Source organism: Heteronotia binoei, chromosome 20, assembly GCF_032191835.1.
Source record: "Heteronotia binoei isolate CCM8104 ecotype False Entrance Well chromosome 20, APGP_CSIRO_Hbin_v1, whole genome shotgun sequence".
Taxonomy (NCBI): domain Eukaryota; kingdom Metazoa; phylum Chordata; class Lepidosauria; order Squamata; family Gekkonidae; genus Heteronotia; species Heteronotia binoei.
In genome coordinates, this window is record NC_083242.1 from 22,243,018 (window position 1) to 22,262,789 (window position 19,772).

General features: G+C 50.4%; 2 protein-coding genes across 2 annotated transcripts in view; both read left to right on the plus strand.

The window, feature by feature from the left end:
• Positions 1 to 19,772, plus strand: part of MARF1 (meiosis regulator and mRNA stability factor 1) — a 539,974-nt gene that overhangs the window by 318,860 nt on the left and 201,342 nt on the right. The window lies entirely within an intron of this gene.
• Positions 7,658 to 13,743, plus strand: LOC132588521 (E3 ubiquitin-protein ligase RNF216-like). The gene is made up of 4 exons (XM_060260930.1): positions 7,658 to 7,691; positions 7,986 to 8,063; positions 10,461 to 10,558; positions 13,079 to 13,743. Exons 2-4 carry the CDS (start codon positions 8,028 to 8,030, stop codon positions 13,314 to 13,316), a joined length of 372 nt encoding a protein of 123 aa, XP_060116913.1. The 5' UTR covers positions 7,658 to 7,691; positions 7,986 to 8,027; the 3' UTR covers positions 13,317 to 13,743.

Genomic DNA, 19,772 nt, shown 5'->3' on the forward strand with positions numbered 1-19,772 from the left:
GAGAAGTCAACCACACTGGCATGCTCTGTACAGGTTGCTCCAGTGAGACTCCTCTGGTGTAGCCTTTCTTAGAAAAGACAAGCACCCACTGCAGTCACCTTGGCTTCTGGTCTTGTCATTTTCAGGAAGATACGGAGAGGGTCATCCAGGGGATCCAGCAGGAGGCAGAAGAGTAGAGGCTGAAGAACCGAGGTGGGTGGTGCCATCTGTCCTTCTGTGACGGTGCTCGTGAACTTCTTGTGGACCTGGGGGGCCCACTTTGAAGTTCTGTGTGTGGAGGGGGGGGGGGTGCTACATGCAAGTTACATGGTTGGAAGAGGGAGTTGTGACAACAGCAGTGTCAAAGCCAGGAGGGGAGGAAAGCTGAGAGCTAGGGGTTAGATCTTCATGAGGAGCTCGGCTTCTGGTCTTACTTGTCATTTTGTTATTTTCAGGAAGATGATGGGAAGATCAACCAGCAGATTCAAGAGGAGGAAGAAAGGGAGGAGAGGCGGAAGAACCAAGGTGGGTGGAGCCACATCCCAGGCCCTTCTCCTCCTTCCAATTTCCCCATTGCAGAGAAGAGAAGAGAACAGCCACTCAGATTTGAAAACACCCCAAATGTAACATCAGCCTCCTGAAGACAGAGGGGACTTGTGTGTCGCTGCAGAGCAGAAAGATGTTATCTTTGCAGATCAGCAGTCTCCAGCTATGACTACTTCTGCCTGTGCCACTGCTCTCTCAGTACCCCCTGCCAAGAATGCCAGAAGGCCCTTCTCTGCCCGATTTCCCCGTTGCAGAGAAGAGAAGATGACATCCGCCAGGATCCAGAAGTGCCCAAACTGTAGAGTGAGCCTCCTCAAAGCAGCTGGCTGCCACCATCTCATCTGCCGCTGCAGTGCAGAAATTTGTTATCTTTGCAGAGCAGCAGTCAGTGGATATCACCATTTCTGCATGACCCACTGCTCCCAGGAGTGCTGGAAGTGTCCCCTGTGGATGGACCCCACCGTAGGTGGCTCTTAGATCTTCTCGGTTTTCATTTTAAATTTTCAGTGGGATACAGAAGGGGGGAAAGGAGGAATGGGGAAAAGAGGAGAGACATATATTAAATAAGCTGTGCTATAGTTACCCAAATGCACAATCAATGGGCAGTTTTACTACTACTATAGACTAAAGATATTTTTTGCTCGATGTGCAAGAATGTAAGAATAGTTTAGAAAATACATGTCATGACATCTGCTACCTCCGCAGAGCAGCGGTATCGGGGGACAGCCATTTCTGCATGATCCACTGCTCCCGCAGGCCCTGCTGCCAGGAGTGCCAGAAGGACCATCTCCTCTGCCCAATATCCCCATTGCAGAGAAGAGAAGATGACAGCCACTCAGGTTCGAACGTGTGCCACTGCAGGGCAGAGATATGCTACATCTGCATTTCAGCAGTCTCAGGGTACAGCCACTTCTGCCTGCGCAACTGCTCCCTCAGTACCCCCTGCCAAGAATGCCTTCTCCTCCGCCCGATTTCCCCATTGCAGAGGAGAAGATGACAGCCGCTCTGGTCAGGAAGTGCCCGAAGTGTAACATCGGCATCCTGAAGACTGATGGCTATAACCACATGGTCTGCCGCTGCGGGGCAGAAATGTGCTGTCTTTGTCCAGCAGTGGCCGATGGATACCAGTATTTCTGCTTCGTCCACTGCTCCCGTGGGCCCGCTGCCAGGAGTGCCGGAAGTGTCCCCTGTGGATGGACCCCACTGTAGGTGACTCTTAGATCTTCTCAGTTTTCATTTTAAATTTTCAGTGGAATACAGAAGGGGGGAAAGGGGGAATGGGGGAATGGGGAAAAGAAGAGAAACATATATTAAAGAAGCTTTGCTATAGTTACCCAAGTACAGAATCTATGGGCAGTTTTACTACTACCAAAGACTAAAGATATTTCTTGTTCAATGTACAAGAATGTAAGAATAGTTTAGATGTAGAAAATGCATGACATGACATGATATATTAGCATAACAACATGAGAGTATTTCATGTGAAAGTGCGTCTGGGTATATCACTGCACTGGTTGCCTGTGGCGTTCTGGGTTCGCTTTAACATGTTGGTTACGACCTTTAAAGCCCTAGGGTGCAGGAAGGGAAGAGACCAAGTCAAGGTCTGGGTCAGAAAATAGAGAGAGCACCACAAAGGCAAGTCCAAAGCACAGAGTCCAATTCCAATCCGAGGTCAGAAGCACAAGAGCAGAGCAGGAACCAAGAGAGCAATGTCCAAAACACAAACCAAGGGCAGGGTTGTTCAAAGCCAGGAGTCAAGGAGCCAAAGAATCAGTTTTCAAAGGCAAGCCAGGGTGGAGGCGTGTCACGAGATAGACAAGTTGCTTCCACAGAGGCCCCAGCCCTGAGCAGAGACTAAATGGGCCTTCGATGGTGCTAAAATTAACAGCAGAGAAGCTCCTGCTCAGGGCTAATCGAACGCCTTCCCCTTTGGCGTGTGTCCTTCCTCCGAGCTAAGGTAGTAGCTGTTCCCTGAATGGCACCACTGGCGGGGAGCAGGCAGCCAGTCTCCCTGCTTGCAGCTGTGCCTGCCCCTCCTCCTCCTCTGCTTCTGGGTCAAGGGTGGAGGCGGCAGGCTCTCAACCTCCTGAGCACGAGAGGGGCTGGCTGTAAGCTCCGATGCCAGCTCGTCCTCGTTGCCCATGACAGGCATGTTCATCTTGGGCAAGTCATGGTTCACCCACTTGTTGGGCAGCGGTGGCACATGGGGGCAGGGATGGGACCAGTGTTCAAGAGGAGGTTGTTGTTCAGTGGACAGGCATGGGGGGCACAGGGAAGGGAGGGTGCACAAAGGGGTCTGGAGGCATCAGAGGTTGGTGGTGGAGGTTCTGTGGGACCTGGACCTGGGGATGGCTTCAAGACGTGGCATTTTCTCGGCGGGTGTCTCCAACAGAGGGCTGATGCGCTTGAGACTCTTTCCTGCCAAACAAACAAAAAATGCAAGTGGGAAATTTCACGAGTTTTCAAAAGCCAATCAGGACCGAACGCCTGCTTTCCCACATAGAGCTTCAGGGCAGAGGGAAAGGGTGCCAATCTAATGCTGCCTGGTGCTAGACCACAGCATCTAACCCTGCTTAAAATGAGAACCCTGCTTGGTTCTAACCATAGTGAGCAATGATCCCCCCCCCCCAAAGCAGGCCCGTTAGCTATGAGAGGGCTCTCACCCCCCTCCCCAATTTGTCCAGCCTGGGTAAAAGATGGATTATGCCCTGTCTGCTCTGGCTGGAGAGACAGACACTGTGGTGGGTTGGGGGGGGGGGGACTCCTTTGTAGGTAAAAGAGGTTTGCTAGCTGTCAGCTTCTAGCTGCTGGTGTAAACTGACCATTTCATGGTCTGACCAGGGAGGCGATTGGCATTTCTAAAGGATTGTTGTGCTGGAGAGAAATTGACTAGCTGGAGGTGTGAAATGACCCATTTCATTGTCACTGGCCAGGGAGGCCATTAGCATTTCTAAAGGGTTAGCCCAGGTCTGGAATAGACACCCCTGGGCTGCTCTGTCAAAACAAAAACAGTCCTTTGAACCAGCTGGCGACTGGTCCAGGGAAGCAGAGATTTGGATCCTGCTTCCCATTGTTCCTGTGTCCCCAGGCTCAGTCCAAAAAGCCTCCAATGAGCCAGGCAGGAACTAACGATCCACATTCAACGCAAACACAACACTTGGGTAACGAAATTTCTGTGGGGTTTCCTGACTTTTCTTCCAAGCTTCAGTATGCAGTGTATGTAGAGATATCTAAAAATGTATGTGCACCCCCAGGAGACACTTTGTACTGGCATTTCAGTATGGAAGGCTCAAAAATTCACTACAACGTAGCCGTTCCTCCAGTCTTTTCATATTTAAAATAATACCTGACAATATTAGGATTTGGCTCTCTTTCTAGCCCCTAATTTGCCACCTAAGTATTTCCATTTTTCTTCTGTAGTATCTTAATGTTTTCCCACAGCACCACTGGGGATTCTACTCAGAAGACGGCTTCTCCGGCTCTGCTGGCCGCTGACTGACCACAACTGACAGTTAACGGCTGTCCCTCTGCTGACAGGTTACTGCTCGCCTCTCCCTCCCCCCCTCGGCACACACTTTTAAGCCCCGCCCACTCAGTCACCAACCAATCACCTCACTCACTCATCCCCCTCATTAACCCCCCCTTTCTCTACCTACAATTAAAGGAGCACACATATATGAATTCAAATTATTACAAACCTGGTGCTTCCTTTGAGGGAACCTCTCAATGTCAAACAAGTGTTGGGAGTTGCTAAAACATCACTGGAAAACCCACTGATGGCCACAGTTTTGAGGGTTTAGTTTGGGCCCTGCGGCACAGACAATGTGTCTTTCTCAACACACACGCACACTTCTGATCCTGTGGCACGGAGCTTTAGCGTAGTGTGTTCTTTAACTGGACCCCTAGCATCAAAGCGACGAAGAACAGTTCCCCTGGAGAAAATGGAGGCTAGACTCTATGGCATTGCAGCCCACTGAGTGTCAGGTTCCCCCCTGAGTACTCAATAAACAGTCTTTGAATTAGTTCTAAGTTCCATTTATTAAGAACCTCAAGCGGTACACTACTGACTCGAGGTCCAAGTCAGATCAGCTTCACCAGAGTAAATGTATCAATAATATAGGTACAGCAAAAGCACAACAAATAGTGATAAGCACACCCCCCCATCTTAACTTTCCCTAGCGCTCTTGAGCTGTAGTTTCATTTCCCCACCATTCAAGGTTGTGACTTGATACAATTGGTTACTAAGCATTGCCCATAAAGCAAGCAAGCAAAGCCATGGGAGAGGTATGCAGCAAGGTAACACCAAGACAGTTTGTGCAGTAACCCTTTCATAGCATGGCAAAGCACTTGACACTGAGGTCCCTGCCCTGCCCAGGCTCCACCCCCAAATGTCCAGGAGTTTCTCAACTTGGAGCAGGCAACACCCCCCACCCTCTGCTGGTGGCCAGAAGGAACCCGGAAACACTAGATGGGGGCCAACATGGAGGATCGTCTACAAGAACTGTCTTGCCACTGAGGGTGCAGTTCCTTTGTCAGTAGCATCGTGTGCCTCAGCATCAAACTTTGAAGCAAAAGTCCAGCTTCTAGTTCCTCACTTCTCCCTTTCCAGGAGAACTTGGGTACCCAAGAGAGGAGAGATCTGGGTTTTTTTGCTGTGCCCTTTTGGCCAGGAAGATATTACAGTACTTTGAAAATCCTGACATGGTATCTTCCATCACTGGTGCTCCACCTTTTATAGCAGTGATTTATACCCCTCCCCTGGAGTCCTGGAATACTGCTGACTTCACAATACTTTCCATTCCAAAAAGGCCCTTCCAAGAGCAGAACACAGTCCTAAGCAATCTCAATATGAAAGGCACAACAAACCAGTCCAGTGGAGGCCCTGAAATCTCCCTTGATGCTATTAAGTGGCCAGTTTTTAAAGGGTCCTGAAACTCAGGTCTCTTGGTGTCAGTCAGCTATTCCAACTCCAGTCCAATGGCAAGTATAGAATGATCCACAGACCTGCAATCTTCCCTCTCCTTTCACTCATCCAGGTTGTAAGAAGAAGTGCTTGCTACAACAGTGACATTTTGTTTTTCTGCTCCTCCATGCAAGGAAAGAAGTCCCAGCCTCTGTAAGATGAATGTGCAAGCTATGTGCGTTAATGACAGCAACATCCAGGCCTGGCACTAGGGGTTCTGATGGGACTATCTAGCTCAGCAGTTCCCTGCTCTTTTGACAGGGTGACCCGCAAGTCGAAATGTTCTGGTGATCCAGCCAGGGGGTTCCAGAGCCCTCCGTGAACTGTGACCTTGGCACCCGTCTAGTTCAGCACCCCATGACGGACAGGGGTCAGCCAGATGTTTTCGAGCAGCCAACAAGCATTGCTCAAAGGGTTCAACCGCCTCTGCTACTAACCTCGAGCAAGTGGCATTCTGACCTGATGCCCAGCCTTGGCACAGGGAGGGCACGTCCCGCCTTTGGCCAGCCTCTCCTCCGTTTCTCTCCCTGATTCCCTGTAAGATCCTGAGGAACTCGCTCTAGTAACCATCAGGACACATTTCACTTGGCTAGCTTGTCTAGGCAGTGCAGAAAACAAGACCAGCTCATGCACGACCTGGAAGATCCTGTTTCCAGGGTCAGATCTTCATTTCCAGAATACGGAACGGCAAAGGAAAGGGCAGGGGTGGCCCTTAAAGGTGATTCTGTGACCCACGTTGAAGTTTCGTGGCCCACAGACGGGGGAACACTGGATGATACCCAGCTGAGTGTGAGGGGAATGAGGCCTGACTTCCTGTGATCTCTGCCCCCCACCCCTCCTTCTGTGAGCAGTGCCGTCTCAGCTGCATGGGCCAAAGCTGCCAGGGCTTGTTCGCCACCAGCGTGCTGGAGAGGGTGCTCCCGCAGAGCCTCCTCCAGAAACTGTATGAAAGGCAAGCCGAGGAAGAAGTGGTGGCCTCCTGTGGGGACCAGCTGGTCAGGTAAGGGGGGTGTGTGTGGTCAGGGTGGGGTCCCCAGCCCCCGAGGGCCTGTCACCAGGCACAGGGCTCATTTCCAGCAGCATCCACATGGGGCGGGGGTGGGACCGGTGCTAGGGTTTTTGGTGCCCTAGCTGAGCTGCCCACTAGTACCACCCCCCCAAATGTAAAAAACTAGGGAACTGTGGGAGGTGCCAGGGAGAAGACCTTCGCATGGCCATTTCTACTTCATCCTTTTAGTTGGAGGTGCCAGGGACAAGACCTTGTGCATGCAAGAAAAATGCTCTACCACTGAGCTATAGTTCCCACCCAATGGCTCTGCTGAAGTAGAGCAGGAAGGATGAGTGGCAGCAGACAACTTCAACAGGAGCCATTTTTTAGAAACTGTAATTGGCTCTTCTTCAGCTTTTACAATTGGTTCCTTTATCCCTGCTGGGCTCTGAGGAGCTTACTGCACTGGCACTGGCCACTTTTGCTTTTCCTGGGTCTCTAACAGACCCAGGGAACACAAAAGCAGCCATTGGGGAAGGCAGGCTCCAAAGAGCATACACACTGCGTGCGGGGAGAAGGGGTGCCTGCAGGCGCCCCCTAGACCAGTTGGCACCCTAGGCGGCTGTCTACTTGGCCTACTCCCACACACCGGCCATGGGCGGGGGGCTGTAGCCACCCCTGGCTCTCTGGTGGGCATGCCATTGCCAGGCCAAAGTTGTTGTGTCTGGAAGTTCTAATCAAATACTTTTTAAAGCATCTCTTTTAAAAAATGCAGTGTTGTGATTCTTAAACAGATGCTTCTTTTTCCTACAGCTTCTGCTTTGTTCTGGTTCCCCTTTTTATTCTTTTCTTATTTCCCATCCGTTTGGGGGGAGCTAGGAAGAATTAAAGATAGTCCCTTGGCGCAGAGTGGTAAGCTGTAGTACTGCAGTCCAAGCTCTGCTCATGACCTGAATTCAATCCCCGGTGGAAGCTGGGTTCAGGTAGCCAGCTCAAGGTTGACTCAGCCTTCCATTCTTCCAAGGTCGGTAAATTGAGTACCCAGCTTGTAATGAAAACGTTGTGATGCAGCATCACCCCAGAGTTGGCAACGACTGGTGCTTGCACAGGGGGACTGCCTTTAGGCATAGCCAAGCAGAAGCCTTGCTGGACAAAAGCCCTTCCTGGCCCCACCCACTTCCTAAAAACACTTGATGGGCACCAGGAAAGGTGGAAGTGGGAGTCATGGGCACGTTGGGCACCCCTGTGTTAGGCAACCAGAAAGAACAAAAAGAATTCTGTGTTGGAATAACCTGCGATTCCCCCACCCCAACACACACCCTCTGAGCATCCTTCACTCGCGGAATGCGGTGTTCTCGGGCATTCCTCTTTCTCGTGGGCTGGCCGTAGGCTTCTCTTTGGAGTCAGGAGGCTGGAAACTGAAGATGGGGAGGGCAAGGGACGCTGCCGCCAAGCCCAGCAGCTGATACATCCATCTCACACGGATCTCTGCTCTGCCTGGCTCCACAGGTGTCCCTCCTGCAACTTTCCGCCCTGCTGGATCCAGAGGAGATGTGGGTCACCTGCCCCAATCCTGGCTGCGAAAAGGTAAACAGGATGGGAGGGGGGTGTTTTTGAAGCAGCACGCTGGTCTCTGCTGCTGTTTATGGCCAGTCATTTGACGAAGGGAACCAGATTTTGACAAAAGGGACCTCTGCCCATAGCGGGTGTTTCAGGGCGGTCTCTGCTCCTTCCATTCAGTGAATGTATATTTTTCTGGGTGGAAATGCTTTTTTGGGAGGGGGCGGGAAGTGCACCTCTAAGAGCTAAAGAGCCACCAGGTGGCACCACCAGCTCATTCACAGTCAGTACTGCTTGCCTCTTAAAGGGGAACCATATCAGCTGTGTGTGCACACGCGTGCATGCGTGCACACCAAATTAAACACCAGCCAAGTCACCTTCCATGGATTGCCAGCAGAGCAGCAACTTAAAGCTTCAGGTCTGCCTATTATATTAAAGCGGGGGGGAGGGGTTGGGGGGGGAGTAAATGAGGATCATAAGATTGGAAGGGACCTCCTGGGTCATCTAGTCCAACCCCCTGCATGATGCAGGAAAGTCACAAATACCTGCACACACACACCACCACCACCAGTGAGCCGTTCCATGCCCAGAAGTTAGCAAAAAACCCCAACAAAACCAGCTGATGGAGGAAGTGGAAATCTCAGCACACTCATGCACTTGATCAGCAGGGAGAGGTTGGACTCTCTTCAGCAACCAGCAGGCTTATCCAGTGGGGCCGTGCACACCATGGGACGTGGGTGGTGGACAGGGCTTTCAAGCCCCAGCTGATTTACAGCCACTTGGGAGGGTTTTCGAGGCAAGAGACAAGCAGAGGTGGCTTGCTGTTGCCTGCCTCTGCGTAGCGGCCCTGGACTTCCTTGGGGGCCTCCCATCGAAACACAAGCCAGGGCGGACCCTCTTTCGTTTCCGTGATCTGACAAGATCACCCTCGACGGGAGCCTCCAGATCAAGGCCTGTGGAGCAACACTGCTTTAAGAAATGGTCATCTGCATGTCTCCTGTATGGATCTGGCCAGCTTTTGGGCTGGTGCAAAAGGAAAGCTTGCTGCTTCCTCTCATTACTGCCCTGCTTGGTCTAATCTTTTGCCCACGGGGGTGCCATGATCCCCAAAAACGGCCTTTGGGAGGCTACAGCAGATTCCCCCTCCTTGCAAAAAACCTGCCTGAATGCATCGCCCCGTCTCCGGAGCAGCCTGTGGCACCCAAGCAGGGTCTGGGGAAGGTGGGCGGAAGGCAGAGGAAGGCTAGGGGCATGCTGGGTGTCCGGGTTGGCAGGCAGTCCAGGAGTCCCCAGTGTGGTGCTTGTGGGCACCTTACCTGACACCTGCCAAGTGTTTTCTGAAAGTGGGCGGGGCTCTTGCCCAGCACAGTTTCTGATAGGCCACTGGAGGACCTCATCGGCTGTGCAGACGGAAGTAACATTGCTTCAGCAGCAGCTGCCACCACCGATACTGGTTTTATTCAGTTTCTTGCTCCTCTTTCCCACTATGTTTTTTTTTAAATCCCCCCTCTTCTCTCCAGTGCTTGGCCTTCTTCTGGGCTTGCGTAGAGCCCTAGGGCCTGTGACGCCCCAGGCAGACCTGCCGTCCAGGGGTCCCTCTCAGCTGCAGAGTCTTGTGAGCAAAAATTCTCCTTTGTGAGCTACTGGCATTAAAGTTGTGAGCTTCTGCATCAATTAGTGTGCTCTGGGGTCATCCTTCCTGAGCTAAGACAAGAATGTGTGAGCTGGAGGCTAAAAATCTGTGAGCTAGCTCATGCTAACTCAGAGGGAACACTGCTGCCATCCACCGCCCTCCTCCACAGTGCCCCGCCCCACCCCCACACAGCAAAGTAGGGCAGGGAGGGCACCCGGGAAGGGAGGTGAAGGTATGCAACCCATCCAGCCGGCTCTGCCTTCCTTCCGATTGGCTTCGTGTGGGCCAGTGCATAACTGTTGGCTTCGCTTCACCTCCCTTCCAATCAAGGTTGGGGGAAGCTAATGGCCGCTGTGCAACCTGGGCATTTGCCTAGGGCACTGGGGGGAGGGAGTGCCCAGTTCGGTGCCCCCCCTGGCCCGGAGCCCTAGGCCTCATTTGCCTTGTGGCAGGGCCAGCCCTGCATGTGTATGGCTCTGCCTCCTCAGGCAGCCATTTTGTGATTGGGCCTAAAACTCTGTGTCAAACTTCCAAAGGTGCCCACTGGCTCAAAAAGGTTAAGGACCCCAACATAGTGTCTCCCCCCCCCCAGCCCCAGGTAAGGACCCTTCTTTAAAAACTGACACCTTGGAAACCGAGCTCCAGCAAAATTAGTAATGGCACAAAGAATTCAGGTTTTATGTTCAGCGCAGGGTCCCTGCTGCCTTAACTGTTGGGACTCTGTGTGTTTTTCAATGGCATGCCCCCCCCCCACCCGGTGCTCCATGTGATTTTTGTTTTAATTCCTCCAGACAACATGCCGGAAGTGCCGGGGGCTCTGGGAGGAGCACAAGGACATGACCTGCGACGAGCTGGCTGAAAAGGACAATGTAAAATACCGGACATCAATGTAAGTAACAGAGAGGACTAGAAACCATCTTTGACTATGGGAAGGGGGGTGGGTCTGGAAAGCAAGTCATTCTGCCACTGAAACTCTATCTTTCCTGGACCACAAGTACGTGTGTGCATCTTGACAGGCTGGAAAACTGGGCTAAAACAAATAAATTCTTCCTAATGTTTAGCCAAAAGCTCTTAATTTCAACCCATTGATTCTGGTCCACCCTTCTGGGGCAACAAAAACAACTTTGTACCATCCTCTATAAGACAGCCCTTCAAGTGTTTGAAGATGATGATCGTATCACCTCTCAGTCATCTCCTTTCCTAGCTAAACATATTCAGCTCCTTCAGCCTTTCCTCATAGGGCTGGGTCCCAGATCCTTTGCCATCTACCTTGCCCTCCTCTGAACACATTTCAGCTTGTCTATATACTTCTTAAAGTGCCCGAAACTGAACACAATCCTCTAGGTGAGGTCTAGCCAGAACAGAGCAAAGTGATACCATCAAGTCACGTGATCTGGACACTCTACTTCTGTTGATACAGCCCAAAATCACATTGGCCTTTTCAGCTACTGCATCACACTGCTGACTCATGGTTCAGTGCATGAGTCTGCTAAGATCCTTTTTGCACATACTTCTGCCAAGACAAGTCTCCTTCATCCTATAACGATGCATTGGATTTTTCCTACCCAAATTCAGAACTTTACATTTATTCCTGTTCAAATTTATTTTAGCCCAGTTTTCCAGCCTGTCAAGATCATCCTGGATCCCGGGGGTGGCCAAACTTGCTTAACTTAAGAGCCAGATAGAATAAAGATCAGATGTTTGAGAGCCGCAAAGAAAGGAAAGAAGGAAGGAAAATAGATGGGGAGGGAGAGGTGGAAAGAAAGCAACTTTAACTTTAAGTGCATTCCCCAAGCCACTTGTTTGTTTTTCTAAGGCAAGAGACATTTCAGAGGAGGCTGGCCATTTCATGCCTCAGTGTCACAGCCCTGGCATTCCTTGGAGGTCACCCTTCCAAATACCAGCCAACGCTGACCCTGCTTAGCTTCAGAGATGTGCCAAGACGGGGCTTGCCTGGGCTATCCAGGTCAGGCCACAGACCCAGCAATAGCTGTCAACAGCAGGATTGGCTGCCGTGTCTCCTGGACTTTTTTGTAGCAGGGACTCCTTTGCATATTAGGCCACACACCCCTGATGTAGGCAATCCTCCTGGAGCTTTCATTAGACCCTGGAATAAGAGCCTTGTAAACTCTTGGAGGATTGGCTACATCAGCGGGGTGCAGCCTAATATGCAAAGGAGTTCCTGTAAAAAAGGGCCTGCGTGTCTCTGATGTGACAGACATTGATACTGGAGGGGCCACATTTGGGGAGCCATTTTGTCGTGGTTCTGCCTCCAGAAAGACACACACAAAACTGCCTTGTACTTGATTGGCCAGTCCTTCAACTTATCTCAACGCAGTCTGTCCCAATCAGCTCGGGGACTCAGAACAGAGAGAGCCAACCCAGCCGATAGATCAGAGGCCCCCAAAGCAGTGCCCGTGGGCACTGTGATGCCTGTCAACACCTTACCAGGTTCCTGCCAAGCGTTTTCAGGAAGGGGATGGAAGTGAGCGGGGCTCTCGGCCAGCACAACTTCAGAGAGGCCATCGAAGATCTAACTGGCTGCGCAGCTTAAAATCATGTTGCTTTGGCAGTCGTTTCCCCCAGAATTGGTTTCATTCCGTCTCTCACCCCTCTTCCCCAGAGCAATTTTGTCAATTACCCCTCTTCTCCCCTGAGCTTGGACTTCCTCCACCCTTGTGTTATGGTTCTGCCTCTTCAGGCAACCATGTTGTGGCAACCCACCAGCCTGTGTCAGAATTCCAAAGGTGCCCAAAGGCTGGGGACCCCTGCTATACATGTTCTCAACTGCGGGCTAGGTTAGGTGGATCACAAGAGAGAGGGCAAGAAGGGTTGCATCGGGGCTTCAATCTTGTGGCCCAGGGAAATGCTGGTTGCCACTTCGGGGTCAGGTGCAATTTTTCTCCAGGCCAGTTTGGCCAGGGGTCCTGGAGGTTTTCTGCCCCCTTCAGGGCATGGAGGTCACTGGGGGCGTGAGGGGGGAAGGTATTTGTGAATTTCTTGCATTGTACAGGGGGTTGGACTAGATGACCCTCGGTCCCTTCCAACTATGATTTCCCCCCACATATCAAGCAGGTATTCCACCACCGAGCCACATCCCAGGCTGCACCCAGTTTGGTGTAGTGGTTAACTGTGCGGACTCTTTATCTGGGAGAACCGGGTTTGATTCCCCACTTCCCCACTTGCAGCTGCTGGAATGGCCTTGGGTCAGCCATAGATCTTGCAGAACTGTCCTTGAAAGGGCAGCTTCTGGGAGAGCTCCCTCAGCCCCACCTACCTCACAGGGTGTGTGTTGGAGATTGTAAGAAGATGGAGATTGTAAGCCACTCTGAGAGAAGGGCAGGGTATGAATCTGTGGTCTTCTTCCTGACACTTAACGCTTCTCCTCCTTCCAATTTCCCCATTGCAGAGAAGAGAAGATGACAGCCGCTCTGGTGCAGAAGTGCCCCAACTGCGCAGTCAGCGTGATGAAAATGGATGGCTGCAACCACCTCTTCTGCCGGTGTGGGGCTGAATTCTGCCACTTGTGCAGAGGGGCAGCAAAGGGCTACGACCACTTTTGTATGATCCACTGCACCACTGGGCCCCGCTGCCGGGTGTGTGGGAAGTGCAGCCTCTGGATGGACCCCACCGTAGGTGGCTCTTAGATCTTCTCGGTTTTCATTTTAAATCTTCAGTGGGATAGAGAAGGGGGGAATGGGGAAAAGAGGACAAATATATATCAAATAAGCTTCGCTATAGTTACCCAAGTGCACAATCTATGAGCAGTTTTACTACTACAAATACTGAAGATATTTCTTATTCAACGTACAAGAATGGAAGAATAGTTTAGAAAATACATGATGTAATGCTGTATATTTGCATAATAACGTACTTCAGAGAATATATAACATAATATCTTGTGACTTTATATATATTAATTTTGTTGTTTAAAAATGAAAAAAAATATAAAAATGTGAAAATTTTTCAAAAAATATTGAAAAAATGTATATTGAAAAAAATATTGAAAAACTTGTATTTATTGAAAAAATATATAAATTGAAAAATATTGAAAAATATATATATTGAAAAATATTGAAGAAATATATTTATTGAAAAAATATTGAAAATTGATAAAATTTATATTTAAAAGATTTCATTAAAAAGATTATTTAATGGGGTGTGGCAATGTCATCTGGGCAAGATGACAGTTGCTTGAATTTCCTGCTCTTCTTCCCTTCCCCCTATTTGGACTTTCATTTTGACCAAACTCATGGCAACCAGCTTTGATTGTGGGTAAAAAGGGCTCCTGCCGCTTATCCCCAGCCCTGCTTCCCCATTTGCCAGCCTATGTGGCCCCTCCTCCCTTGATAAGCCAGGATGCTCTGCCTCAGCACCTGGCGCTTCTGCTGCCCAAGCCCACTTCCTTCCAGCAGAACGCCTTCTGCTGCTTCACGGCAGGCCCACAGGGCCGGGAAGCTCCTCCTTGAGCTGCCCTAAAGTGGGGTCGCTGGTGGGGCTTCCTGTTGGTTCTCCAGGGCCTGGCACTACTCCTCCCCCCTCCCCCCGTTTCCTGGGAACCAGGGGCCGCATTGTGCACTCCCGGGGCTGGGTGCCGGACTGCCTTGGGGCAGCTTCAGCCCTGGCCGCTCTGCTGGGGCCCACCCATCCTCTGGCTGGCTACTCTTCACCGCAGGGCTCTGGGCGGTCTCCTTGGTGGCCCTCTTCACAGGTATGTGGTCTGGCCAGGGGGGCATTGGCTGCTGAGTGGGTGGTGGTGTTGGGGTCCATGGGGGGTGGCGGTGAGAATCCCGAGCGGATGGGACATACAGAAATGTATAAACAAACAAGGTCAAACCCACCCAGTCTTAAAAAAAAAAACTAAAGAAACCCAGATTACAAACAGAAATCAAGTAACAGAAACTAATGCCAAACCAGCATACATTGCTCATTTGATCCAAAATTTCCACGTGAAAAATAATCCAGAAAGGGGACCACTTTACTAAAATATTAGGCCTCCATGTTAAAGACCTCCTCCCATCCAAATTTTAAGTGATTTTATCTAAAATAAAGTACTCCCAACATTTATTCAACCAGACCTCTATGGAAGGGCACGACTTTTAATTTCCAGTGCAAGGCTATAGCGAACTTAGCCACATTAAGCAGCAAAGAAATTAGCTCCTCCTTTAAAATAGGAATCTCAAAATCATCCCAAAAATTTAAGAGACAATTTTTAGCAGATAATGGAATCCTGGCATTTGTAATATAATAAATCTCCATAAGAATCTGTGTCCAAAATAAATAAATTACTGGGCATGTCCACCACATATGGAAATATGTGCCCTTTTCCAACATGCAGATTTATTTATTTATTACTTTAGTTTTCTATCCTGCCCTCTCCGCAAGTGGACTCGGGGCGGCTAACAGTCAATCAAAACACAATTTAAAACAATAAAATGAACAATTAACAATTAAATACCTTTCATGGCACTACTCAAGCTCAGTATAGGCGGGATTATAACTTTCTTTCTTCTGACAGTGATCTTGTGGTGGACATAATGCCTCATAAATGATGTCGCTCAGCAGTGTAGAGTGGCAGTCCTCTCCTCTTAGATATTAAAGGCCTGTCGAAACAATTCAGTTTTACGGGCCCTGAGGAATTGGGAGAGATAAACATTTGAAGTCGAACGTACTAACTGCACAGAAATAATGTACCACCTAGCCATGACTTTGTAAGCCTGAACTCTAATATTAGGTGATTCGGAAGTGAGTAGTGAGGAAGACCAAAGATCCCTCCATTCCTCACTAGTAAAAGTAGTGCCCAGATCCCTTTCCCAGGCCCTTTGAAAAAGCAAAGATCTAGGAAGCCTGAGGGACCGAATTAGCATACATAACTTAGAGATAAGTCACCTAAGGCTCAATATCATGAAAAAGTATATTTTCAAAGTAGGTAATGTCAAGCATGGTAGAATTCCACTGGTAATTGATTGTTTTAGGGTCCTCCATAAAGCTGGCCTGTGAAATATCATGGAGGACCAAGGTCTGTTAACTGTTATTCTTTCCCCCTCTCCCTTCTTGCTTTATTGCTTGTGAAGTAGAAGTAAAGAGAAACGAAACTAACTTGAGAAAGAGTAATTAGCACCTTCTCATACATTCCTGTTAGGGAATGTGGCACATCTGGGGAAAGCAAGGACGGAGTCCTGATAACGCTATGAGAATTTAGACATTTATGATAGTTTATATGTGAGAGCGCATCCCTCGCCCCCACCTTTTGGAATCCTTTTGAAGTATGCCTTAAAAGTATTGTATCGATGTATCTTTAGCATCACTCTCAACAATCTGTTACACAGAAAGTATCGGTCTATTAATAAACGTACTTTTGTATCAAACCTGACTTATCATTGAAACCGCATGCTTGACACTCTAGTTTTGGATTTCACTCAGTGACTTGATTTCATGCCATGAATTGTGAGTTAAAAATGTAGGGAAAGGGTAAAAAGTGATGGGCAGGATCCTAGAAGTGTTTTGGGGTGCACCCTGTTAGAGAAAAACAAGGTCAGTGTCACCTTGGGTACTGAAATATGCAGCATTGCTTCTCTGGATTCCTGCTGAAATTGCGGGCTGCACTCTGTTGGTGACAATGCAGAAACCTCCAAGAGGTCTTTCCTTTTCCCTGGCAAAATGAGACTGTTCCTGATGACCAGATAAATAAGTTGTGTAAGAACATCAGTGGGGAGTATACCCTTTAGACACAGCAGGGCATTCACAGTAACATAAACATTCTTGGCCAGGTGGCAGGGAGGACGTGGAGGATGGGTTGTAAATAATGGAGGAAAACCAGAGCCTGGGGTTGACATTTGTTCTACCATCTTACACTGAAATAGTCGGGCGTGACACTTTCTCTCTTTCTTTCTCTCCTTCTCTCTTTCTGTCAGACCATCAGTCGCCCTGACAAAGTCCGGCTGTATCTTATGCTGGCTTCTCTAAAGTGGTAGCAATCGGTTTCAAGATCCTTCTGTTGTACAAAGCATCTGCAGAGAGGTCAGGGAACACAGAGATTCTCCGATCTTTAAACTGCAACCCATGATTTTCACAAGCTGCATCTGAGATTTTCCTCCTTACTCTTTGGTCTACAGATTCAGCCACTTATGCCTTAATATTCCCTGCCGACTGGGGGACCAACTCTGTAAGCTCTTGAGATGTACAGAGCCACACCATCCAGGATATGCAATGCAGTGACAAGCCAAGTTGCGAGAAGGGATGACAGCTGCTCAGAGCCTTCTTCCTGGATGTAAAAACCCTGGAATGTTAGGTTTCGTTCTTCGGATTTATTTTCCCAAAACAGGATCCTCTCTCTGGTCCACAGTTCATTCTTTTGTAGCTTCCTGATGGCATCTTGATTAGCCAGACTATTTTCCACGGCCGATTCCACAGTGTTTGTCACTTCTTTCAAATTAGCTTGTAGACCCAAAAGCTGAGGGGTTATCGGCTGCAGAAATTGTTGTAACTCCTCTCTAAGGCTGGCCATTGCTTCACGAACTCCCCAACAAAGAAGGCAAAGTCATCCGTTGGAATGGAAGCCTGCCTGGCAGCCATCTTAGAGTGTCTTGACCTCTGTCGTCGGGCCTCACTGTGTCTCTTCGTGTCTTTGGAGTTCTTGGAGGAGACTTAGTTTTGTTACACCCTGATTTCCCTGTTATTTTGAGTTAGAGTTGATGCTAGAAATATAAATTTAAAAGCCTTTTTTTTGGGGGGGGGGGGAGTCCAGGAGCATGGCTCCTACACGCCTGAACTGGTAGAATCCGATGCGATGGAACCCCAGCTTTAAACTTATGTTTTCAATAAGATAGTTTCAAATATAAAAAAAAAATTACGGTCAAACTTAAGATATTACACAACATGCTATTGAAAATTAAAACAGGGTGAAAACGTCATCCTCCAGTTTAATTAACAGGTATGGAAGGGGGGCTGCAAACCTACTGTGGGCATCTTCTGATGTCCTTTACTTACCTATCGTGGCCCTCAGTATTTTAGACTCTCAGTGTGGAGTGGAAGCAGCAACGCTAGAGCAAAAGAACAGAGTTGGCTTCAGCATCAGCACAAGTTAGCATTTCTAACTTTTTGGTTTCCCAAACAGGTCTTAGGTCTTTGATTGCTTCTTAATGCCTTCTGCATGACTTGAATATTTTCCTTGGAGGTGTGGAGGAATGGGGGTGGGGCCCCTTATGTCCTGACTGGTCCTGGCCAGTACTTCCCCCGCCCCACCAACCCCAGAGGGCCCTGCACCTATCAGAGGGCTGGCTTGGCCGGCTGAAGACGCTGGATGGCTCCACAGCCTGGGGCTGATGAGGTGGGCGGCCCTGGACCGCCAGACAAGACCACGAGTCTGGGCAGCCCACTGCGCAGCAGTGCTGGCACCACCCAGACCTGGAGGAACTCAGCCAGTCCCCAAAATCCCCAACAATCTCCAAGGGCGGCAAGCACCCGCCGCACCAGAAGACCCCGACAGCCTCCAAGGGAGGCAGGCACTCATCGCACCAGCCACCCCACAGCCCAAAGCCATGAAAAAAACCCTGCGGAGACCCAGTGAGGGCCTGGCTGGAAGGAGCAGCCCCACTCCACAGTCAGCCTGAGCATCCCCTTGTCTTATGAGGGGGCAGGGCGAAGGGGAAGCAGGGGGAGGGGACAGAGGGAGCGAGGGAGGTATAAAGAGAGGGAAGGCAGCAAATAGGGGGAGCTGATGAGGAAGGGAAGAGGTGACGCTGAACTGGAGTCTGGCTGAGTTGAGGAAACCCAGAGAGGAGAGACATGCCACCAGTAAAACAGGGACTAGAGGCCAGGTGCGCTTAACCTGCCCTCTCACCTGGTCTGAGGCCCGCCCCCCTTGCCTTAAGGAGGGGCCCCTGGGGAACTGCATGTGGCCCAGGGGCCCAGTGGGGCGGGGCCACATGCAGAGGCGGGGCACAACACATTAACAGAAGATTGGCAAGCTAAAAGCAAGGAATGGCCTTGCAAGTTAACCTACAGCTTACTTGATGAACCAATACTAAAAAAATATTGTAAATCTCTTTGTTGTGGTGGTAATTTACAGCCCAATCCAGAGACAAGGGGCGAGCGGCTGCGTCGTAACTGCCACTCTGCTAGTAGACTTCCTGAGGACTTCAGCACGCTGGAATGTGGGGAGGGGAGAGGCATAGCCTGGTCACCATGGCAACAGCGCTGGTGGAGGCATGGAAGGGAGGTGGAGGCTGCCAGAGGGGAGGGCCAGTCCCCCCCATTGGCCAGTCCTGGCGCATGCGCCATGCCGTGGGCCATGACAGTCAGGGATGGGGAGAGGTGGCCCCAGAGAGGCTGGTAGCCATCCCCAACCCACCCCCCAATGGAGAACGGAGCCAATGATGTGCAGACCATCACAGGCGAGGGAGACGGCCCACCAACACGAGGAGGAGACAGGAGTGAGGATGGGCATGCATGCATGAGTCGCCGGCTTGGTGGCGAGGCGGGGGTGGGGGCGAGACAGAGTTGTGCTAGGCTGAAGCGAAAGTGTTACTAGGAGGGGGGCCCACGATTGGGTGCTGGGGAGGGGGCTCATTAGCCCGAAGCCCGAGGGGATTGGCGAGGCAATTATGCCACTCTCTAAGGGGTTTGCGATCTTCTGCAGCGGCGGTGGCAACCTTTGTTTCTGGTTTCAATGAGTGTCTATGGGGCACGCCGCCTGCGGGCGTAAAGTTGCGCCTCAGGAAGGGGGGCGTGTCATGGGCCAAAGTGCTCAGGAAGCCGCCTAAGCTTGGCCGTGCCCAACTCCATCCCCTCCTCTGCCTGAACACTGCGCTCCGCCTCACTTCCGCCTGCGCTCCAGCGCGGCCCTCAGGTGCCACTGCCCTCTGGCGGGGCGCCACTTGGGTGGTCCCCTGCCCACGTACCTCCCCTCCGCTCTGGTGGCGCTGGTCATACACTGGTGCAAACCCTTCCTGCAGCCATGTAGCAGCTCGTCTGCTCCCACAAGACTTTTGTCCCTCCCCCCCGCCGATTGAGCTCTTAGGGTACTAAGCAGGAACAAGTTTCAACCTGACATGAAAATACCCAGACTAGTTACTTTTCTTTTGGTATCCTAAGTATACTAT

Bases quoted from the DNA above. Each gene is read 5' to 3' on its own strand.
- LOC132588521 (XM_060260930.1), top strand. From the start codon at position 8,028: ATGTGGGTCACCTGCCCCAATCCTGGCTGCGAAAAG. The intron at 8,064-10,460 runs GTAAACAGGATG...TAATTCCTCCAG, and splicing joins CCAATCCTGGCTGCGAAAAG to ACAACATGCCGGAAGTGCCG. The intron at 10,559-13,078 runs GTAAGTAACAGA...TCCCCATTGCAG, and splicing joins GTAAAATACCGGACATCAAT to AGAAGAGAAGATGACAGCCG.